Source organism: Mustela erminea, chromosome 6, assembly GCF_009829155.1.
Source record: "Mustela erminea isolate mMusErm1 chromosome 6, mMusErm1.Pri, whole genome shotgun sequence".
Lineage (NCBI taxonomy): Eukaryota > Metazoa > Chordata > Mammalia > Carnivora > Mustelidae > Mustela > Mustela erminea.
Window position 1 is genome coordinate 129,512,194 of NC_045619.1, and position 24,880 is coordinate 129,537,073.

The following is a 24,880-nucleotide window of genomic DNA, read 5'->3' on the forward strand; positions in this document are numbered from 1 at the left end:
AGAAAGTAATTTTTTAAAAATTACTGGAATTAGATACAAAAGTCACCCAGAATGTCCTATTCCTCTATCCTGGCTGTAATGCTGGGTGAGCCCATTGTGTGTATTGGAAAACAAATCTTAAAAGAGAAAAATGTGGCTATCTGTTATCTGTTAAAGTTATCTGTGGTTATCTGTTAAAGTTAAAATTCTTTTTTCCCAAATCAAAGTCCATATTAAAGGACCAAAGAAGCTTACTGTTTCTAATTATGGTAAAAAAAAAATTTTGGCAGAGGGTTTGGTTTCATAATACAAGTACTTCCAGAATGGTCTGTTTGGATTTGAGTTTGCTAGTCTGTCTTCTGGTCATGTCCTAGGGTAGGTGACCCACATGGGCAGCAGCCATGTGCAGACACACGGAGCTCTCTCCCCAGGAGATCTCTCTCATAAGTTTCCCCCCTGCTGCATAATTCCTGCAATAGTCTTCCCTGGTTAGTTCGTGAAATTTTCAAGTTACCACACAGTCTGGGCAATTTGAAAATTGGCTTGGGTCCATGAGTTCCCTTTATCATCCCTGTATCACAGTCTATATATTTTTTTAAAATGCTGACTACTTAAAAAAACAAAACCAAAAAATTGGCCAACTTTGGTTACTTCTCTAGGATTTAGATACTATTCTAGAAGGAACTGTATCATCAGGGGATGATGGAGCAAAATATTTTAGTAGGAAGTGATAAGTTTTTATTTTACTAGACAGTATTAATAGCCAAAAGAATCGGGATCAAGGAAGTACTCACTTCGAGGGGCTTCCAAAAAACCCTACCTACATTACTGCAGCTCTAGAACTCAACCTTTCAGATAGGCAGACATTTTGTTTGAACCCCATAAATGCTTTGGAAGACATCTGTTGTACGGTGCTAAGAGCCTGCATTCTGATACAAGACAGCTCTAGGTTTGCAGCCTGCCCCCTGCTAGCTGCACGACACCCAGAAGGTCACACACCACTAGAACCATTGCTAGTAATGACAACAGTGAGACCACCTCATAGGTACTGAGCGGTAGCTATATGAAGACAGAGTTTTATACTCAGTGCTTTATAGTGTTTTCTATTTATGATCCCATTTAATCCTCATGGAATCCTTGTGAGGGGAGGTCCTATTGTCATCGTTTTATGAATGAGCCCAAGGAAGAACTGAATTCTTAAAGGACACACGATGAGCCTAGGTCTTGGGACAAGAACCTGGTGATTCTGTCTCCATGTTCTGAGTTTCTGCCACATCTACCCGCCTCCCTGAGCCACAGTTTCCTTGTCTGCAAGATCTGAACAACAGTAACCTTTGTAGAGTGTTAGCAGGAGGGTCCGAGATTATGGAGTCACACATATCCATTCCTCTTTGCACACATCTCTGCGAACAGAGACAACCTCTACTCACTTGATAGAATTACTGCAGGTTCATCAGGGCCAATGAGCAAGGTCATCAAGGACCCCGGCACCTGCTTTGTGACTATTGGGATGCCTGCCTAGACATATGAATTCTCTAGTCAACATTCTCCTGTTGGTAAGCTCGCTTTCTCCTTCACGAATCTGTGTTTTTAACTTCTTCCTACAAGATTTTCCTGCTGGTAGCTCTAGCTGCCATGGTGGGATTTTTACCCAGGAAATTTTGTGATGTTATTTGACCTGGTAGCATTTAGATACATTTTTAAAGACTGTTACAAAATCAGAAATCTCAATATAAGGCAGCCACATCCAAGGCAGAAGTCTGGTTCAACAGTCCCGGCTTCCATGGCAGCCTTTTCATAAACACTAACAACTACCACAGGGCAGCATTACAAAGCACCAGTCACTCGTAATTGTGTGCTGAAAGGCTAAGATGTGTGAACATTAAAGATACGCATTTTTTGCTATTGGAGATACTTTGAGGCCAGACCTACAGAATGCAACAGCTGCCGTCCAGAGCCTTCCTGCACCAAGAGATGTTTGTCTGGAAATTCCAGGCCCTGCCAGACAGCTTCTAGTCCTCAGAGGACCCTGCTGGAGGTCACCCAGATGTTCTCTTGCCCCACAGCACCAGCAGGGAATGTACGCTCCGTATCTGGAGCTCCTTCTGCTCCCTGCCCTTCGGCCATGATGGCTCAAAACCACAGGTCCTAGGAACGAAGGAATGGTCCTTGGTTAGTCTGTCACACAATTGTTTAAATGCCTACCAGGCTAAAATTTCCATTTCCAAAGCAATCTTTTCCCAGCATGTGGATCCAGGTCAGAACGCTCTGGGGGGTTTGTTAGAAATGCAGATTCCTCTGCCTGTCTATTTGGACTGTATGATCATTCGTTTCTCTTGTTAGCAAGGAAGCCCTGAAGAGTAAAAACTGGCCTATTCCCCCAATAGTGTGTGGCACCTAGTATGTGCTCAATACATATTTGTGGAAAGAACTAATTCCTGGGCCCGATAACTGACCTCCTGAATCAAAATCCCTAGGAGCGGGGCCAAGGAATCTGCATTTTAAAGGCACGCCCAAGTGATTTTTATGCACACTTAAATTTTAAGAACCCTTGTTCTAAAGTAATTGAGCAAATTCTAAGATAAACAGAAAGATGAAAAGTTTTGGCCCCAGAGGCCCCCATACTAGCTGTCTGGCCAGTCATTAAAGTAGAGTCACCAAATTACTGTCAACCCTGAGTTAAACTTCTGCCTTCTGCTCACGTAACCTCCAACAAATACCTGCTACCTTCAGGCTCTGGGATCCTAAGTGGATAGAACAAGTATCTTGGGCAGAGTGCCCAAGGGTGTCTGGAACCTGCCCCCCGCCCCGTCAAGAGCCACAACCATTGCTTTCTACCTGAACTTGATTATTTTACCAGCCCGCCCCAAAACTCTGATAGGGAAATGGAACAGATTGTCTGTTCATTACTGTTTTCCCCAGCGTGCTTGAATGACAGTTCTGATCCAGGAAAGTCAGATATTATCGGTAAGGATTTATCTTATCTTAAAAGACTCCAATCTTTCTAAATAGGTTTCCTATCTATTTGACCTTTCTAGGAAGCTTAGTGTCTTCTGTCTAGTTACAATCAACCTTTTACCAACATTTGATCTTGGCCAGTCACCTCCCTTCTCTTGGCCACTTCCTCATTGGAAAAATGAGACAATTAGACTGGAAACAGGTCTTCAGCCCCTTCTGATTATAATGTACCCTGATCTGTGACTTCTTGGTGACACCTTACTGCCTATGCTTAACAAAACACCCAGGTGTGATTAGACCCCCGAATTGCCGCTCTCAACCTTGTCACCCAAAACTCTCCCAAAGAGCGTATTTTACTCTCCTTGGGCACGTAGAAAACTAGGGAAAGTTGGGGATTTGCAAACCGTTTCTGAGAATCCTCTCTCAGCTCCTACATTTACCTAGAAAAATACAATGACCATTTTAATGTGCTGAAAGCTTTATGTAAAAGACAGCTTCAATACCCAAATTTCTTCTGAAAATTATTTTATTTATTTTTTATATTTTATTATATATTTTATTTATATTTTATATTTTATTTTATTTTATTTTATTATTTATTATATTTTATTATTTGATTTTATTTATATCAGCGCTGAAGCAAGGTGTTTGAGCATAGCCTGATCTAGAGACATGGAAAATCACTGCTTCGTGGGCTGCCCCCAAGGCCGAGCTGTGAAGTGTAGGGAGAAGTGTAGGGAGTGAACTCCTTGTCCCTGCCCCGGCTCCCTCCTTTTCCCTTCCCTCTGTCCCTCCTTCAGAAGCCCCATCTCATCGAAGTTCCCCAGAGGTGGGCTGCTCCCACCCCAGATTGTACCCTTACCACCATAGATATGTTCACTGTCCTTGGTTCCAACCCAGCCTGACTAATGACTGGCAACTTGTCCCTTCCTGTTGCCAGATAATTGCGTTTTAACTGCCTTCCTTTGGAAGACAGCTTCACATAAATTAGTGGTTCTTAAGGCGTTCAGGCCTAATGTCTGCTTTACATGCCAGCTCCTCTGCAGTGCCTCCTTTGCAAGCCTGGAATGAAAGTTGCTGGAAATAAAACTTAATATATGATGCTCGAAGTATTTTTGTAAAATGGGTGTTAGGAAAGTAAGTCATAATAGAATAACAAATTTCAGTATGTAAAACTTAGAAGATAGAATGAAGTAGCCCAATGCTTGCTCTATACTTTGAGTCACAGGGACAGCCAGGAATGAATTATTGACCTCAAGACAAATACCAGCCCCTCCCCACACTGCTCCCTAAATGCCAATAGCCTTTCCCATCTGTTATTGTGACAACCTTCTGCCCATAATTTATTTTTCCAAACTGCCTTTTAAAAACTAGATCGATGACCCTGATGTGAAAAGTTAAGCCAGTTTAGCAACCTCAAGAGAGCTATTTTAAAATTTTTTCACTGTTGGGGCACCTGGGTGGGTTGAAGCCTCTGCTTTCGGCTCAAGTTATGATCTCAGGGTCCTGGGATCAAGCCCTGCATCGGGCTCTCTGCTCAGCAGGGAGCCTACTTTCCCCTCTCTCTCTGCCTTCCTCTTTGCCTACTTGTGATCTCTGTCTGTCAAATAAATAAATAAAATCTTTAAAAAAAATTTTTTTTTTACTGTTCCTGGCACCAGGCAACGACTCTCTCCTTTCCCTGTTTTTCCCCCCAAAGTCCTGGGAGATGGATGTCATCATACATAACAATCTCAACAATAAGACCTAACAATTATGGAGTGCTTCCCACATGCCAAGCACTTTTAAAATCATTTTGCAGTTATCAACTCACTTAAACCTCATAACTCTGTAAGTAATATTATTATCACTGTGTTCCAGGGACAGTAATGAGAGGCACAGAGAAATCAAGTCACCTGACTAAGATCACACATCTAGCTACATCTCTCTTTTTGTAGAAACCAACTCCTTTGATTATTATAATAATGGAGTTTTATAATTAGCCTAGAACTATCTGTGTTTTTATTTTAGGAAAGAAACATTTCGGGGAGGAAAGAAAGGATGTTTCTTTTTCCAAAGTCCGTGTATCTAATTGTTTGAAATTTGAGCCCATGTTTTTCTGGCCGGCTTCAGGCTTTTAGTACTTAGAATGTAATTAGGTAGCTTTTTTACTTAATATTTTCATTCAATTGTTTCGAATGGATTTCTCTTCTTGGCATGTCATCTATATGTGAAATCGCAGCTACATTCATTCGAAGATTGGGAATACAAATCTCTATTCTGTACTGTCCTTTCATTGCCAAGTGTTTCATGCCAAAGCAGGCTTGTTTTTAACCGAATTAGGGGGATGACCTAAAAAGCAGGTTGTGTGTAGCCTAGAGGGCCCCGTGGCCGTTCTAACAGCACCTTGTGCTCATGAGTCCCCTCGATGTGTCAGAAATTACATCCTGTATCTTTCAGGAAGAAACTGTGTTTCTTCCTGGAAAGAGTCAACGAGTTGTTTTAACTGATCATTTAGGGTTGACCTCCTACCCTGATGTGGCTGCTTGTGAAGACCACAAAGTAAACTATTCAAAGCAAACCTCTAATGTATTTATTTTTCCTTTCAGGGGAAAAATGATCCCATCTGATCTTGAAAGAAGGATCCTTGAAGCCAAACAAAAAGTAAGTGTTTGTAGGGAGCTTCATCCAGCCCATAACAAGCTAAGGGTACATATTTCTGATTCCATCCAGTGGAGAACACTCTTTGGTTTGGGATTTTTTTGTTTGTTTGCTTTTGGGGTTTTGGGTGGGGCTGTACTGGGCGGCAGAGGGAAAGGGAGAGAGAATCCCAAACAAGTCCCACACCCAGTACAGAGCCCAGTGAGGGGCTGGATCTCACAACCCTGAGATCATGACCTGAGCCAAAAATCAAGAGTCAGACACTTTACGAACTTAGTCACCCAGGTGCTGCCATTTTGGTTTTGTTTTGAAAAGAGGACCCAATTCTCAACCTCCCTGCTTTACTGAGAATATGGGATTTTTGTATCTAGTCATTATTAATTTCTCTGAGTTGCAGCCCCTGCTTTGGAAAGATCTAAGTTGCTGTTTAAATAATATACCCTGTGATAACATATACGGTGATGCTGTAGGAGTTCCTACAGCATTCGTCTTTTTATGCGCTGAGAGTTGGCATTAAACAGACATCCATTTGAAAGATCATTTTCACAAGTGGAAGAAACCACAACACCAATGCAGCATGAGTTACCACGGTGTGGTTATTTGAAAGGGGCCAATTTTTCCTGCCTAGGAATATGGTTATGATTGGCTCTCCAAGCATCTTTTTCTCTGGCAAGCAATTTAGAAGTCATAGAAGCAGCAAGTTCTGGAGACCTGTGAAGGATTCCCACAAAGCTCTATAAAGTCATTTCTATCCCTGGGCAGTTTGCAAACCGGAGAGCTTGTTTGTAGAACTCCCTTAATGTAACTTTTAGTGGATAGGACCTACAGTTCCTCGTTCAGTGGCAGGCTATGTGCGTTTGATTATTATCAATTTAGGAGCAGTTATTTCTTTTCTCTGCCTTTTCTTTTTCTTTCTTTCTTTTTTTTTCCTATAAAGTGGCAGCAGGAGGTTCCCCATGCTTCTGTATTCTAACTACTTCTGGGCTAGTAAACCACAAGATTAAACCTTTGCTGCCACCTAAAGACGGACTCCGACATCCTGTCACATCATAGCTCTGTTCATTCTGTTTGAGGCGCTCTTCTACTAGCTTCTAGCAACTTTCATTTAGCCAGAGCCAGTCAGACTGCAGACTACTTAGATAATGGTCATGGCTTATTGTCCAGCCCACATGAACCCTTCCCTCTAAGGCATCCCATATAAATGATCTCACGGTTTTCCAAAAAGGAATAATGGGGTCAGTCGGATTTCCTTCCTCTTATTCTTTTGTCTGCTCACTCTAACGGACTGTTATGTACAAGTAAGATTAGAAAGTGAGCAAAAAGGAAGACTAGAAAGTGGACAAAGTTGGGGGGAGGAGTATCTACCGGGGATATATAAATGGCTACAGGCCACCATAAAGCTCCCTCACCTCTGGGTCCAGTGTGGCCTCTCCTGGGAGCCAGTGTCTGTTCTCCTAAGGCAATGGGCAGGTCCAACAGAATGGCCTGGAGAACTCAGATCCTGGAGATCTAAAATATCCTCCCAGGCTCTAAAGGGTCAACAGTCCTCGTCATGGTTCTAAAACTGGAGATGTATGTATGACAGAGGGAGACTATCCGCTGTTTTTATCAGCTTAAAAAAATAATAATAATAATCAGGACTCCTTGGTGGCTTAGTTGTGTAAGTGTCTGCCTTCGGCTCAGATCATGATCTTAGGGTCCTGGGATCGAGTCCAGGGTCCATCGGGCTCCCTGCTCAGCGGGGAGTCTGCTTCTCCCCTCTACCTCTGCCTGCTGTTCCCCTTGCTTGTGCGCTCGTGCACGCGCTCTCTCTCTAACAAACAAATAAAATCTTTTTTAAAAAAGTAAAATCCTTGACACCCTGTTTGACATTGTTTGGGGCTTTCTTGTTTGTGTAGGGATTTGTTCCTTTCCTTGTGAGCGCCACGGCTGGGACCACTGTGTACGGAGCATTTGACCCCCTCTTGGCGGTTGCTGATATTTGCAAAAAGTACAAGATCTGGATGCATGTGGATGTGAGTATCCCATAGGGGCGGCAACGAAAACGTCCTTGCACGTTTATTCATTTGGGGCTCATGGAATGAAATCTGTTTTCTCTCTCTTTCTCTAGCTCTTTTTTTTTTTTTCCTTTGGGAGCCTATTTTCAGAATGGGGATATTTAAGCTTTTGAAGAGTGCAGAGACAAAGTAGCACACAACTCACACAAACCCCAACATTGACTGGAGGAAGTCAGAGGCTGACCTGCCTCAATGTCCCCAACATGATAATATGCTTATTTGTATGACCAGTATACCCAAGCTGAGCATTTAGCTCTTGATTCTTCCGTCCGTAACATCCTTGGAGGAATGTAACTGCGCACTTCCACACACAACCACACACATGCAGTTTGTACTTCCCTACAAGAATGATCCAAGAGGTAGAAAAGAGTTACATTTCCATAGGAAGCCCCAGGGGTGGGGGGCACTCAAACTCAAGTCAGATATTTGTATATTGGGAGAGGAAAGCAGACGCGAGAGCTTGCTTACTAGGAAGTATGGGCCTCCAGAATTCCAGTTTCTTAGCTGAGCCAGCTAAAAAGATAAATTATATTTGAAATGTTTTTGACTCCAGACCTAGTCACACTGAAGATGTGCCCACCAAAACATTTTCAAATTAAAAAAAAAAAATTGTCAAGATTTAGAAGGACAAATAGAAGCAATTTAAGCTTAGACCAGTATGACTCAAAGTGTGGTTCAAAGACCAGCTGTTATCTGCAGACGGCTTGTTACTAATCCACTATTACTCAGCAAGGCTGAACCAGGAAGATTTCCACGATCCCCCAGTGTTCCCCTGCATGGGGGTGACCAGTCTTCTTTTCCTCCCCTGATTCACAGTGTGAGTTGTTCTTCTGTGATCTTCCTTTCACAGGCAGCTTGGGGTGGGGGATTACTGATGTCCCGGAAGCACAAATGGAAACTGAGCGGCGTGGAGAGGTACACCCACTTTTCTTGTTAACGATGTAATGTGTGAAAGCTAAATGTGAAAAGCAAGTTGCATACAATTTCCAAGCACTCTTGAAGCACATGTGAGCACATGTCTGCAGTGTTGGTGTGCCTTGTCCTGTGTGGTCATAGACTGATGAATATCATGTGTAAATAACAGAAAGACATCCAATGCTCTATTCAGTGGCCCAGGCAGAATGTTTCTCAAATAGAGATTCCTACCTGGAGTCCATGGTTGGCCAGAGGACTCAGGAATGACCTTCCTGCAATCTCTGAACCAACAACCAAAATTATTTAAAACCTATTGACAGGTCATAGTTTCCTAGGGAGAAGATCTATCCTAAAAGGATAACTTCCACTGCTGCAAGTAAGCCAACAGATGACTTTGCACTGTATAATTTATCAACATTGAAAGCATGGGTTTGGGGTTTAATACGGCCAGTGGAAAGCAAAACATACTTGTGAGAGCATCATTTCATGGTTTCATTCCCATGATAATTTCCTTTTTTTAAATGTAGCTTTGATGCCACAAAGCAGCTTTTTTTCCCCCAGAGACTAAGCAGTAGATGGTTGAGAAAAGCTACTAAACCTAAAAGAGGTGAAGAGGTGATATTTAATTAACATAAAACATATTCAGATCTCAAGAGAAAAGGGGAAAAAAATGATTGAATGCAAAATCAGCCTTGGGCTTTGCTGACCGTGCGCAGAGGAAGCTCAGCGTTCCCCAGTTCTCCCATGACATCCTGGCAGGTCAGCAGCAGAGGTGAGCTCTGACCCTCCAGGCAACTAACTGAGAAAGCCTGAGCTTGTCAGAGAGGCTGCCAAGGGCCCACCATGCCCTGCCGAGTAGCCAGATGCCGCCCAGGAAGAGTTTCCCACTGGATCTGCCGCTAGACACCTTGGCATAGTTTCTGTTCCGGGATGAGGTGAGGAGCCGATGGAGCGTGGGAGCACCTGTCGGCACAGACGCCGTGGCCAGCCTGGGATGGATGTGCAGGGTGGATTCTGCGATGCTCAGGACCACTCACATGTGGAGAACCCAATGGGGTGGGGGTCACCGAGGCAGAGGAAGGGGTACAGTGCTTCGCTTGTAGAAGACTCAAGAGACCAGCTGAGGCCCAAGGCAGCAGGGCAGCTGTCCCTGAGCCAGCCAGCTGGGGTCAGGCGCTGGCAGGGAGCACCCCTGTGCCCTGATGGCAGGTTCCCATTTAGCGATGGGAGGCTGAGGGCGGGCAGAGCCCCAGCCAGCCTGAGCCAGTCTTGGCCTCTGCCTCTGGCCTCTGGGGCTCCTCCCTTGCCCAGTTCCTTTTTGCCATGAAGATCTCTATGAAAGCAGACACTTAAAGAGAAGATAATGCCCTACACAGGGAGAGATGATGGGAGGGGGCAAAAGAACAGCTTGGAAGGTGCCTGCTCAGATGATCAGAGCAAAACCGAATTCTCGTGCTTTTGAGAGCTGGCCTGTCCACAGTACTTTCTCTCCTTCGGTTTCTTTCTGACTGGCACGAAAAGTAAGCGTCTATTATTGTACGTTTAATGCCACCTAGGACTCTGAGTGCCGAAAGCCCTGACGCGTCCTCCCCAGTGATGACTTAAAAGCCTGCTAAATTACCCACCCTGAGCCTTGGAAAAATAAACACCCACACACTTTTGAACTAAAGACTATTATTTCGGAGCAAAGCTTCGAACATTCACCATGGAACACGGAGTCTCCTCCAATTGCCGCAGTTCTGAAACCGTATTGTAACTGGATCTACACAGTCGAAGAGCCAAAGATGAAGTCCCCAAAAATGAGGGGCTGCCACCTACGTGCCCGAGACCATCTATCTTGCTGACTTATTGGCAAAAGGCACACCATCTTTGCTGAATATGGTTGTAGAGCCAGTGGAAACCCCTTGGCATAATGGGCATGGGCATTCGTTTAGGGACAGAAATTTGACTCCGTTGGGGGTGCCCAGTTTCCCAAGGAGTCACTCTAAAGGGGAAGAAACTGGTGGTCAATCTTGTCCCCAGATCAGGAGGTGCTCCCATGCCCGGACAGTCATCCTCTTAACAGAATGGCACAAGTAACCAGAGCCTACCTGGCACCCCCTGCAAGTACCTACCAAATCCTTAGTAACGGCTTTCTTCCTTGCTAATGCTGTCAAATCTTCTAGAGACAGCATAGCCGAGAGGGTGTGTCAAGGGCCCTAGCAGTCCCAAGTATGCTTCTGTGCGCTGGCCACTCTCTCCTTTAATCCTTTCCCACAGCACGCTGCGGCTTGCCTGCAGTGTCCCCCTGTGGCCGCCCCCTCTGAAGGCTTTCTGGCCCAGCTGAAGGTTCTGGAACAACTTCAGTCTTATTACCCATCACTGTCCTCACTCCTGCCCCAAGAGCCAGGGGTTTAGAAATTCAGTTCAGGAGAGATTGAACCTCTGCCCTATGCAAGGCCCAGCAGTAGGCCCAGCGAGGGCCCAGAGACGACTGTGGTGTGAAGCCTGTTTTCAGAGGGCTCGGAATCTAGCGGGGAAGAGTGACAGCCAATGATGGCTTCAGTCAAAGCAGAGGAAGTAAAGGCTCAGAGGCAGACAAGCGAGCTGATTGGCAAGCACAGAGAAAGGGATGATTCCTGCTAAACAGGGTCATTCAAGGAAGCCTTCACACGGAGGTGGGCACTCGTGCTGCCTCGGGTGGAAGTGAAAGATGGATGTTCAAGGTGAAGATCAAGGGCACGGAGGTCTGGAAGGGTCCTTGGAGGAAGTCCAGATAAGTTTGGAGGGAGCCTGTGGGACTCACGGCTGTGACTAGGAAGCTCGTGGGGTGTCCACAAGTGTTGCGCAGGGAGTCTCAGTGGAGGGCCTGCCCACAGGGCCAAGTGGGATCCATAAATCCCTGAGCTGAGGGTCCCTGCTGTAGGAGCCACTATTTTGCATGGACAGCATTCTATACCTCAGCTTGGAGTGGGGAATGAAATCCCTTGTCATAGCAGCCATGGGCGGGGGACGGAGAGGGTAGGGAGCAGTGAGGGGACAAGTCATATGATCTCACCTGCCCTTTGGAGAGACAGCTCTGGATTCAGAGGAGATGGAGGCCAGGGACCCAGTAGAAGCCACTGAGCTCTTGAGAATGTCCAGGTGAGGGGTAGCAGTGGTGGGAGAAGCTGGGGGTACAAACCAGGCGGTAGCGGCCGGGAGGGCCATGAATGGAGGGACCCAGCAGTGTGGCTAATCCAGGCAACAGGACGAACCATCACAGGGACCTGCTCGTCTACAGGACCACGTATAATTCAAAGAACCGGTGCTTCTGTTGACCGCCCCTGCTTCTGAAACATTCTATGTGTTTATATACATAAGTCGCTTTCTAGTTACACGAAGAGCCTTGTATATTACAGAATGCTTTGACACTCTGTATATAATACTTCTTTTTGACTTATTTTCCAATACTTTAAGAAATTCCAGAGACTTCCCATCTTTTTTTTTTTTTTTAGATTTTCTTTATTTATTTGGTGCACAGAGAAAGATCACAAGTAGGCAGAGAGAGAGGGGGAAGCAGGCTCCCCGCTGAGCAGAGAACCCAACCCCAGGACCCTGAGACCATGACCCGAGCCAAAGGCAGAGGCTTAACCCACTGAGCCACCCAGGCGCCCAAGACTTTCCATCTTGACAGACTTTACAGACTTCTATATGTTGAAAAGTATGAGGGACATTTTTTTGTAGGTATCTTTTTTTTTTTTAAAGATTTTCCTTATTTATTTGACAGACAGAGGTCACAAGTAGGCAGAAAGGCAGGCAGAGAGAGAGAGAGGGAAGCAGACTCCCCGCTGATCAGAGAGCCAGACGTGGGGCTCGATCCCAGGACCCTGGGATCATGACCTGGGCCAAAGGCAGAGGCTTTAACCCACTGAGCCACCCAGGTGCCCCTTTGTAGGTATCTTTAACCCAGCTAGCATTAGCTTGCTATACTCTCTGAAACATCTTCCTCCAAAATTCCAAGCACGAAGTACTACAGAATAAAGCACTTTATACAGAGTGTTAAGGAAAAAAAAAAAAAAAAAAAAAAAAAAAAAAAAAAAAAAAAAAGCAAGAAATGAAAGGGGAGATGTTGGGAGAGCCAGAAGAAGAAAAGGTTGCTAACACGCTGAGGTTTCAGAGCTGGACGTGTGGGAGGAAGACAGTGCGAGGCACTGAGGCACAGAACACACGAGAAAGAACAGATCTGGAAGGATGAGGAGGCGCAAGTTAATGAGTTTTGTGGGGTCTGCTAAGTTTGAGGGGCAAATGAGGGCACAAGAACAGGTCTTAAGACAGCCCTCAGGGAGTCAGCTCTCTGTAACTTAGAGTTAATCAAAGAAGCCACGTGACTGAACTTCACAGCAAAACACTTTGAAATGAACCTGGGGCTGTTTTTCATAAATTGCCAACATTTCTCAAACAAACTAAGGGCATGTCGCTGAATCACTCTGTGCAGCTTTTTGCTGCATTTATGAGGCAGCCCCTCTGCGAGAGAGGCAGGACAGCAAACTCAGTGAAGGTCGTTGTGGGGCTCGGCAGCATCTACTCTAGTCTTTGAAAGATAAGTTGGCCACTGCATCTAAACAAACACCTCCAGTCAGAGAAATTTTCTTCCCCATCAGGTGTCATTACTGAAAAAGCTGAGTTTCGTCAGGATTAGGCATGAAGCTGTGGAATATTCTAGAAGCAGTGTATATGCACTCAATGGCACAAAATATGTAAATGATAGAATTGGAATTAATAGTAGGATCCAACCTTATTTAATGCTTACTGTGTACCAGAAGATGAGCTGGCCTATTCACTGATTCAGATGGATCCCCAGGCCTATAAGCGATCTCCGACTGGCCAGCTGATGCTCGCCACTCATCAGACAGAAGAATGGGATCACTCCCAGCTTTTCATTTCTTCCAAGGTTCTTGCACCTTGAGTGCAGGGAGCAGGTGAGCCCAAGTCTGTTGTTCAGCCAGAGAACAGGCAGTGACCCACAGCTGCCCTGGTTGCTCTACTTTCCCTCTTCTTGTGCCTCTGTTTATACCAGAGACCTCTGTTTATACCAAGGTCACATTCATGATTCTCATCCCCAAGGATCCCTTAGGCTCTCAGAAGACATGCACAGGGGTTCATCTGGCCTGATAAATACATCAAGTGAGCAATGGGAACCCACTCATCAAAGGGACATTTGCTTTCCCTGGGAGCTGGAGGGGGAGCTGGTTGGAGCAGTTCAGGGGGAGTGAGGGAGAGAAGATGAATGAAGTTGAAGAAGTCTGAAGAGAAAATAACACTTGATCACTGATCTTACTTAACAATAAGTAAGATTTATCCAAGTGAAGCAAAGGGAGATGAATTCCAGGAAGAGAAAATAGCATTAAGAGACCCAGGAGCTTAAAAATAGAATTTTCTGAGAATAAAAAATAATCTGGTGTGATGAAAATGGTGTCATGAAAAATGAAAATGGGCATGGGATAGAGCGAGGACACAAGACTGAACATACGGCCTGTACGTACCCCTGATGCCCTTGATGGCATCATCATCACCATCATCATCTTTATTTTTATCATTACTACTACTACTACTACTACTACTACCACTACTACTACAAGAATATGACAAAGAACTATGGTTTAGACGTTCAAAAAGCATAAATCCTTGACCATCTCTATTGATGGACCTTAGAGAGAGATTGCATCTCTACTGATGGGAGAGCATCATGATTCTCAAGTGTGCTGGGAGAAAATAGTTTGGAAACTGCTATCAAAGCCATAGCATATCCCACCTGTGGTCTAGAAGGACGTATCTAAGTCAGAGAAGAGATGGAAATGGGATGAACTAGAAGCTATTATGAAAGGACAGATATGAAAAATGTAATTCATTTGAAGAGGAAGAAGGAGAAGATGGTGAGAAGAACAAAATTAAGCAGTGAAACGAGCCATCGCTCTGAGCCCCAGGCCACTATGGTAGTGACTCCAGGAACAACAGAAGCACACGAGGATAACCCCTTCACCTGCATGGTGCCCTCCTCGTTGGCCGCCAAAGGCAGGATGCGGGAGTGGATGACCCCAGTCACTCAAAGGGACTCTCAGACCATATGGAGGCTGGCCAAATTCCTCCATGGGAGCTAAGGGAGGGAGCCCGTGAAGATGCCCACACTTGCTTACTCTTTCTGTAGACGAAAAAAAGGTTGTAGATTTAAGAGTCCACTTCTTTTTTGGTAAATTTAGCATGAGAAATAGTGGTAAGAACCTCAAAGCTCTGTTGTCCTGGCACAGGACCTTGTAGTCTGAGCCAGTCATAGGTGCCACCCATTTAAATCCATTTCTTTCCTTTAGGGCCAACTCTGTGACATGGAACCCCCACAAGATGATGGGCGTCCCTTTGCAGTGCTCAGCTCTCCTGGTTAGAGAAGAGGTACGTCTTTCCTGATTCATGGCCCAGTCCATCAGTGGAGTTTGGTAGAGTAAATGTGTGTAGTGACAGAATCCAAACACAGGATGATTCACAGGCTACAATAGTGAGCCATACCCGAAAAGGGGGAATTATTCATGAGGATAATTATGAAGTCCTGTTCTTATTTCCATGTATAGGATGGTTCTATTTTGAGTCAACAAGACAGGCATGTTTCATACATGGCTAAATTGTACTGTGTGTGTTTGTGCATGTGTCAGGCTTACTTTATTTAGCATAATGTTTGCAAGGTTCATTTATGTCATAGCACAAACCCAAATTTCATTCCTTTTGTGGCTGAACAATATTCCATTGTGTGAATATACCACAGTTTGTTTATCCATTCATCCTTCAGTGGACATTTGGGTTAATTCTGCTTTTTGGCTGTTATGAATAGAGCTACTCTGAGTGTTTGTGGACAATTATTTGTTTGACTCTCTGTTTTCAAATGATGGACCTGTTTTCAATGGAGGAATGGAGCTGCTGAATCATATGGTAATTCTGTATTTACCTTACCGAGGAACTGCCAAAGTGGCTGAACAATTTTATTTTCCTACCAGCATGCATGAGAGTTCCAACTTACTCTACATACTTGCCAACACTTCTAAGAAAACAGGGCTAAATTTAGCTCTTAAATTTAGGTCTTTGAACCCTTTTGAGTTAATGTTTGTGTATGGTGTGAGGTAGGAGTTTGCATGCGGATACTCCGTTCTCCCACTACCATTTATTGAAGAGACAACTCTTTCTCCATTGAATGGTCTTGGCACCCTTGTTGACAATCAATCAGCCATAGATATATGGGTTTAGCTACATTGTACTTGTGAAAAGGACATAGAACGTGAGGTTGTACTCAGCAAGGTCAACCATGAGTCAAGAGAAACTTAGCATTCATAAAATATTAATGAGTTAATAAAAGCAGAGTGTCAGGATGAGGAAGGTTGTAGTCTCCCACCGTCCTCTGGATAAACCATGCCTCGAGTGGTTGCTTAGGTGAAGGCCAGATTGTTTTGGGGATCCTATCAAGCTAGGGTTCCAACAGTGGAAAACAATTGGTGAACATGTGAGAGGGATGACTGAAATAACTAAGGATGTTTAACTTTAAAGAGAAAAAGAAACTTGAAGGGCTGGAGGATGACAGCCTTCACAGTTTAAATGACTTGCAAGGGGAAGAGATTCATTTTTTCCTTGCAGCTTTGGGGAAGTGGGTCAGTAGTACTGGGTTTGATTTGGTGGCTCAATCAGAATATTCCATGACTTTAGGTCTGCCTTCCAGTCAATCAAAGGAAAGCTCTTCTAAAAATTAAGCTTCCCCAAAGGCAATGAATGCTTTCCATTGGAATAAACTCACTGCCAGAAGAAGTGATTGGAGATTGGACAGCCAATTATTAGTAAGAGGATAGAAAAGATTCCTTCACTGAGAAGGAATAAAATAAGCTCTAAGGTCCCTTCCAAATCCAAGAGCTATGATGCTCTGACAGCATGTCCCTTATTGAGATACAAGAAAAATGCTGCTGTACAGGACTGTATTAAGTATTCTGTGATAAGAGAGTTCAGGGTTTAAAAAAACGGGATATTTTAGATTAAAGAGTGAAAAGGAAGTTTTGTTACCTCAGGGCATATCAGAGCCTTTAATGTGCTGATATATATTGAAACTATCCTTGAAGAAGGGATTTAGGATGTTGAGTCTCCTTAATTTATTTGACCCTGGGACTTTCTTTTATATCAACTATTTGACAGCACAGCAATTATTAGTGCACTCATAATCATTGGCCACATAACAGTCTATAACTCTTTGATGGGTTGGAATCAGAGTATTGTCTCATCAGGGCCCTTTGTGTGAAAAACATGACTTTCATTTATCCTTTTGTACAGTGAGACTGGTGCTGGCCAGCCTTTGGGAGGGCCTGTGTTTTGAGTTGTTTTTCGTATCCCAGGTCTGCTTTATCCACCATTCCAGAGCCTGGGGTGATCTCCCTTACAACTGGTGGCACCTTTTTGTGAGCGAGATTGCATGTCAAGCTTCTGTGACCACAAAATGAAACAGAAGCACCTATTGCAATATTCAATCTTATTGGTCTTTGAGTGAATTTTCTTTTTCAAATCCATTGTCATTCTATGGCTCTATTACAATTATTTAATTTCCCTCACTCTCAATGAATTCCACTGCCATTGAAGCCCAAACTATAGGGTCAAGCCCAGCTTCATTGCCTACCATCTGGGCTTTCAGGACTCAGTTAAATTGTAGTTACAATACATTGTTTTCATTGGGTACTTTTTTTTTTTTAAAGAATTTTCACTTCTAACTTCAACTAGGTGATCATGTTTTAGTCTTCTCTTGTCATGAGTCACAAGGGAAAAAAAAACAAATGCCAAAGCTTTTGTAAAATCACAGTTATACTGTAGATAATGAAAGAGTTGAAGGCTTCCTGTGGTTCGTGACAAATGGAAACGTGGTAGGGTTTCTGGTGAGGAGACTGACAATGCTGTTTTAGTCAGAGCGCATGATTCATTCACTGTTCTTTGGAATAGTTCAGTCACTTTGCCACCCATTTTCCATACTAAACTTCTGGTGCTGGGACAAATTAATGATCATTGGCAGTGAAACATCCCACTCTAACCACCCCAAGCAACTGAGTATAAAAATGCATCAGTAACCACTCTTGAAAGGGGACTGTGGCATTTGAAAGATTGGGTACTTAAGACATCTCAGGATAACAATGTCTTTATTGTTTTAGATTTCAGCACACAAAATAAGTCAATCAGAGAAAGACAACTATCATATGATCTCCCTGATATGAGGAAGTGGAGATGCAACATGGGGGGTTAAGGGGGTAGGAGAAGAATAAATGAAACAAGATGGGATTGGGAGGGAGACAAACCATAAGTGACTATTAATCTCACAAAACAAACTGAGGGTTTGCTGGAGGAAGGGGGTTAGGAGAAGGGGGGTGGGGTTATGGACATTGGGGAGGGTATGTGCTATGGTGAATGCTGTGAAGTGTGTAAACCTGGCGATTCACAGACCTGTACCCCTGGGGATAAAAATATATTATATGTTTATAAAAAATAATTTAAAAAATAAATAATTAAAAAAAAAAGATTTCAGCACATAACAATAACAATAAACTATCTCAAAAGCTATGACTTCCAAAGAGGACTCAAGCCCTAATAGCCAAATGATAAAGTCCTTAAACTAAGTACGGGTGAAACACTAGATGAATCTGACTATTAGTATTGTACAGAACCAACGGGATTTTAAAGTATTTTAATTACAACAAAACCAAAACAGCAGGATGTTCCCTCAAAGAATGAACACTATACTCTGATCAAGATTGTTACTTTTTTTTTTTAAGATTTTATTTATTTATTTGACAGAGATTACAGGTAGGCAGAGAGGCAGGCAGAAAGAGAGAGGGGAGGAAGCAGGCTCCCCATGGAGCAAAGGGCCTGTTGTGGGGCTTGATCCCAGGACCCTGGGATCATGACCTGAGCTGAAGGCAGAGGCTTTAAACCACTGAGCCACCAGGTGTCCCTGATTATGACTGTTGCTAAAGAAACAAGCATTCTCTCAAATGGAGAGTTAAAGCATATATGCCCTTGTTATTAACCTGTAGTTACATTTGACCCTGAGTCATTTAACCCACAGAACTGTCCTATCGCAACAGCTCATCCTGTCCGGATATTGGTCCCATTTTATTTTATTTTTCACCTGTTCAGAGACAGAGCGAGAAAGAGACAGTGCACATGTGTACACGCACCAGCACACAAACAGTGGTGGGAGGGGCAGAAAGGAGAAACTTAAGCAGGCTCCCTGCAGATCCTGACGTGGGGCTCAATTTCAAGACCCTGAGATCGTGACCTGAGCTGAAATCAAGAGTCACTCAATCAGCTGAGCCAAGGTACCGACTGGCCCCATTTCAAACACTTGATTCTTCCTGCTTTCTTCCTCCAGGAAATTCGGTGTCCCTTTAAAAATTTTTTTTCCTTAATCATTTTCATCACAATGTAAATCTAACGGAGTACTTGATCAAATCAGGAGGTTTTCCTAAGTCTTCTCTTCTCTTCCAGGGATTGATGCAGAGTTGCAACCAGATGCATGCCTCCTACCTCTTCCAGCAAGACAAACACTATGACCTGTCCTACGACACTGGGGACAAGGCCCTACAGTGCGGACGCCACGTCGATGTTTTCAAATTATGGCTAATGTGGAGGGCAAAGGTAAGCACAGGTCGACCGTGCGAGTGTCGACTAAAGACAGAAACTGTATCTGGTGACCCTTATTATGAGGTTAAAAATGGATTTCCAAATTGAAAATCACCCGAGATTAAGCTTCTTTAATCCCATATCTAGAGATCTGCCTTCCGCAGGGGCAAGGACAGAAGCCAAATTGCTTCCCATGCTCACTCATTTAGAAAACAAAGCCAGGTTGCTTTCTACAGCAGAACATCTGGATTCTTAAGAGGCATTTTGCTGTTGTTGTGATCTTGCTGTTGTCATCTCTCAACTCTGGGCTTTTACCCAGTGATGGGTCCCTTGGGAGGTTGATGCCCTCTTTTTGTTTGGAGGACAGAACGCACCACGATAGCTTCCTTTTGACGTTTCAAGGGATATCGCCCATCATCTCTTTAAAACCAAAACAAAACAAAACAAAAAAACCTGGAACTACCCAGTGACCTCCTTTCGTAAGGTTTCTCCGTTTACCCCAGAGTTTAACCACACTTGATCACTCCTCTCAGAAACAGAAACTCTGTAGGCAGCCTTCGCAGAGGATACCTGCATGCTAAAATGTAAGCAGGCTGGAAAGGTCAAAGAGTTTTCTTTCTCATTTGGACCGGATTCCTAATTTTGGTGTCACAAATCAGTGACTTCCCACCTGGCTTCATTTACCTCCCACAGGAGGCAATGGCCAGAGCCAGCTGGACATGCCAGAGACACACAGTTAGAAAACACAACTGCTCCAAGACTCCACAAGGGAGACTTGACAAAGGAAACAAGATAGGGCAAGGTTAGAGGGAGCCTGGTAGACCCCGACGCACTCTGTGTTTGAGGGAGGGGCCCCGGATTGGGATGGATGCTTTCTCAGTAGCCCATACAAACAGGGGTGCCCTCCTATCCCGGAGGATGCACAGATAACTTGGTCGGCACTTGTGACCTGCCAGGTTGAGGCGACAGATCGCGTCTGTGTAAGGAACCACATCCATAGCAGAAAGTTCCCCATGTCTTGGTTTGTAAGACATTTCAAAGTCAACGGAAAGCCTTGAGCAGGGAGAGAGGCAGGTAGCTAACAGGAAACAGAGCGGGTCTTGGGAGCGAAATCGTTCAGTTAGCAAGTATCTTATGGAAGATTCTTGAGAGCTATTTGGGGGGAAAAAGGCGGTTTATCTAGAAAGATGGTCTCACTGAATGCAGAAAAGATTCTCAGAGGGTTTCTGGGGATGGCTGGGCTTGCATATTCTTGAGACGAGCCTCCGTAAGTCTTTGTCCTACCTGAATTTCCTTTAAGTGGCACTAAGTATTGAGCAGCTGCCCCGAGTTGTTGAACTGGGAAAGATGGGCACGAGCCCCCTCCTCTCTCGAAAGATGAGAGCCTGACAAGGACATTAACTGGGTCCCCACCACCCAAGCTGAGACTTAGAACGTCTCCTTTGGCAAAAATAAGTAAATCGGGAACAGGAATTATTGGCGTCCTCGCCACCTGTTCGAAAATGAGTAGTTTTTTCATTTCTTTGATTGGTGGGAATCAAAAGGGATGAACATGAACATGAGCTAGGGAGTTGAGGAAAGCGTGATCTCTAAATATTGCTCAGGATCATCCTTTTTGCCCCCCCCTGGCCTGTGGCGTTTCTATTAAGAGGATGATCATTAGCTGTATTTACCCAAAAGTGTTCCTCTCACGCTTCATCAGATCCTGCTGCTCCTTTCCCAGCTGAAGCCTCCTCACCAGCATGGGGCGGTCGTAGGCTGTAAGAGAAATACCGTGGAGCCCATCAGGTGTGAAGGAAACAACAGGAGAGACTGAAGCCTGAAATGAGGGCCGAGGAGCTCAGCTCTAACGCGCCGAAATAAAGGCATTAGGAGAGGGAATAGAAAAAGAGAAAAAAGGAACTATCCCAGCAGCTGCATCATTTATCCATAAACTAGGGATGCATATTCCTTTAATGCCTCATGCCAAACCTTAAGCATCTAGACAACTTCTATTTCTTTTTGGACTTAAAGCTGCATGTTTTGCAAAACAAAGCGATAATAATGATAAAAGCCCTAAGCTCTGTCCTACCATCCAGAGAGCTCTCCGGTGCTGCCAGCCAGGCAAGACTGTCAGCCTGCCTGCAGAAGACCTGAGAAAGTGTTGACCGTGACATTCTGTCTCGTATCCCCTTGGGCATGAGAAAATGATCTTGCAAAAACAATCCTGAGGAGGAGGCAGCATTAAGCAGTAAACCCTCTATTATCGGAGATGCCTGGCGACTGCGGTATTCAAGTGAATCCCCATTTCCACATTTTCTCCTCGGCAGTACAAACCACAAGAAAACTAGGAACCTGACTATAAATAATCCTTAATCTGTTAATGGCTGATGGAGCTAAATGTACTGACCACAGCCATCCCATTAAGTCCAAGAGAACTTGATGAAAGCAAATGTATGAAAGAAAAAAAAAAAAAAAACAGCTTCTTGATCTGAATGCTGGCAGGCTTTCCAGACAGTAATACCATATATAAGCCTGTCTTGAGCAAAGGTCCTGTGCCTGCCCTCAGCTCCGTTCTTAATCAGGAGATCTTTCATTTTGTCTGTATTTTATTAGAGAATGCTAAATAAGCCTTGATGATTATTTTCCAGATTTCACAGATTACCCCAGTGGTTAAAACTCAGTGTAGATAGAAAAAAAATGAATGAACAAAGAAAAGAAAGAAGGAAAGAGGAGAGAGAGAGAAGAAGGGGGGGGGAGGATGCACCTTGAGAAGTAAAAGGCTGGGGAGCCCATTCCTAGTTTGAGAGCCAAGCATGATTTATTAAGAGGTCGCCTCGGGGAAGTGTGTAGAACAGGATAGGTAGAATACGTAGGATTTCAACCAGCAGAGCTACGTTATTAACACAATTAACCTGATGTCAATACAGATGGCTCCTCAGAGCATACTGTGTAAAAACACTGCCCCAGGGATTAAAAGGAGACTCCTACCCATTCATCCACTCATTCAACAAATATACATTGAGCACCTAGTGTATGCCAGCCCTGCTGGTAAGAGGGAGACCGTAGTGAAGGAGAGAAACACCTTGTGGAGCGTGCATTCCGGGCAGGGCAATCTAAACCAATCCTAAGTGTGTGGACAAAGAGGGAGGGGAAAAAACCATCCTTCTCCTGTGGCTCCTTCCGCGTAACCTGGATGCTGGAGTCCAGATTTCCACTTAGACGCGCCCCTCAGAGCCTTCAAGCTTCCTTCATAGCAACCCAGATCATGGCGAGACCATGCCTGATGGAGTGTTCCAGGGGCTGCTGTCATTCTCAGAGTAACAACTGTGTGGCATATGACAAGTGCTCAGCAAGTATTTGATGAATGAGTACATTTTGGAGAATCTTCTAAAAGCCTTCAAGACCCTGAAAATAAAACATGGGTCTTATTCCTATAAATATCCAACATGAAGAGAGGCCAGTCTCCTAAGAGCACACGAGAGTTTCCTGTGCACTTCGCCTTGTAACTCTTTAGCTTACAACTAAAGGGATAGCCAGGTTATTCCTGATCCTCTTAAGTCCCAACAAGCAAAGACTACAGGAACTGTCCCCCTGACCCCCAGCCTGTGATAATCCCCCTGGCTTTGCAATACGATCAAACTCCTTTTCAGAGCATTCGTTTTATGTTAGCATGTCCCTGTGTGGGAGGGATATCACACAGGCACCACCCTTCCCATATGACCAGTAAGATTAGCCAAGGCCATAGGGCTGGACAGGGTCAGTCAGAGTCCTACTGGTTCCAGCCATATCTTGGATCAGGTACATGCAACTTTAAAGCCAACCTTGGACTGGCCCAAAGGGTCCAGTTTGGAGAGCAATGAACTTCCCTCCATCCTACCGAGGATCCATTCTCAGCATATGCAAACAGCAAGGTCAGTCCAAACCAGCCCCAAATCCTTGGCATCACAAAGTCATAGAGTACATCATGGTGTAGGTTCTGGCCCAAGTGTTCAGGCATCAATCAAGGTCCTTCCTTGGGGTCATCAGGAACCACTCAGACTCTTTGATCAATCAACGAGGGCAGCAATCTCCGTAGAAATGATTCCTGAACCCATCAGATTTTTTAAGGCTTCAGATGTTAGAGCACTGGCTGTGCTGCCTCTCCCTTTTAGCTGAGAGGACGTGACCATCAGTAGGAGTGTGGGCCCATCTTACGGCCATTATAGCTGCTCCCTCCAGTTTCCATGTTGGATTAATCACTGGTTGATTAATCTGAGCATTAGCTGTTTGAGCATTAGCTGTTTGTCTAAGCTTTCCATGAGCCCTCCCCAAATGCTGAAGGAGTTAGGAGGAAAGCCCTTTTGAAAAGTCATTCCCTGGGGCCCCTGGGTGGCTCAGTGGGTTAAAGTCTCTGCCTTCGGCTCAGGTCATGATCCCAGGGTCCTGGGATTGAGCCCCGCATCAGGCTCTCTGCTAGGCAGGGAGCCTGCTTCCTCCTCTCTCTCTGCCTGCCTCTCTGCCTACTTGTGACCTCTGTCTGTCAAATGAATAAATAAAATCTTTAAAAAAAAAAAAAAAGAAAAGAAAGAGAAGTCATTCCCTGGAGTGGAACAGCTCCAGTCCACGGCTCTAGTGTTGTTTTCCCAAGTCCAGGTCCTGGGCGTCTACTGCCGGGAACTGAAAGACCGCCCTGATAATGTTCCCCCATTACGAACCTATGAGTCATGTACCCCCAGAGGAGAAATCTAATGAGCTTTTTGCAGAATGACAGGCTAACAAAGCACCTGTGTGCCCCTTAAGCTTCATACATTCATTTTGTTCAACAAATATTCACTGAGTACCTAGCCTATTTGTTCTGTAATGGGGGTACATTAGTGAACAAAAGTGGGATCCGGAAATGGTACCTTTTCATGATGGGCAGGGGCTAAGCAGGCCTGCGGAGGGCCCTCTGAGGATGCTGCTTCTGTCATTAATGACTTCCATAATTACCCTCGGAATGGCAGAGGCAAATTTTCCCCTCGAGTAATCAAAATAATTGCCTAGAGAATGGGGGCTCGGGAAGAAAAGGAATCCGCTGTAGGGAGCTGTGATGACATGAAAGGAACAAAAACACCTGAGGTGAGAGCATCAAGGGAGAAATAATCACCAGAAAAGCCTCGGAAGCACAGTCTTGGGTGAGGAAAGTATGGGGCAGAGCTGAGGCAGAAGTGGCAGAGAAAGCCTCAGTCTCCAGAGAAATCAGTCCACAGGGAGCCCACCCACCTTCCTCAGGCTGTCGGATAAGCTTTCTCCTTCTCTCACTCAGGGCACCACTGGGTTTGAAGCACATATTGATAAGTGCTTGGAGTTGGCAGAGTATTTATACAATATCATAAAAAACCGAGAAGGATACGAAATGGTGTTTGATGGAAAGGTACGTATTCCTGTCTCTACGGTCCCAGAAAGTTTAGTCAGTTCCAGTACTGATCACTGATTTTTGTTGTTTTTGTTGTTATGTCAATCACATACTGTCCAGGTAAGTGGAGCCATTACAAAGGAGAAGCCGGGCTGATGGGGTCGCTGTTCTAAGCTGGAGTAAAACACTCAAACTCACAAAACCAACTCTGTATAGTGTGATGAGAGTCAGGCACTGCAAAATGATTATGGGTTTAAAATAGGAATTCTATTGGGAAGCTGCAGAATAGATTTGAAATGCCCTTGGGATTTTCTAAATTGCCACGATGCGT

The 24,880-nt window shown here is 44.5% G+C and overlaps 1 protein-coding gene across 1 annotated transcript in view; it reads left to right on the top strand.

Annotated features, from left to right (window-relative positions):
- The window catches only part of GAD2 (glutamate decarboxylase 2), a 76,241-nt gene that overhangs the window by 42,169 nt on the left and 9,192 nt on the right, over nt 1-24,880 (top strand). Inside the window, exons 9-14 of the mRNA XM_032349663.1 lie at nt 5,526-5,580; nt 7,476-7,592; nt 8,485-8,549; nt 14,876-14,954; nt 19,059-19,208; nt 24,460-24,567. Coding sequence (XP_032205554.1) covers nt 5,526-5,580; nt 7,476-7,592; nt 8,485-8,549; nt 14,876-14,954; nt 19,059-19,208; nt 24,460-24,567 — 574 coding nt within the window. The remainder of the gene's footprint in view (nt 1-5,525; nt 5,581-7,475; nt 7,593-8,484; nt 8,550-14,875; nt 14,955-19,058; nt 19,209-24,459; nt 24,568-24,880) is intronic.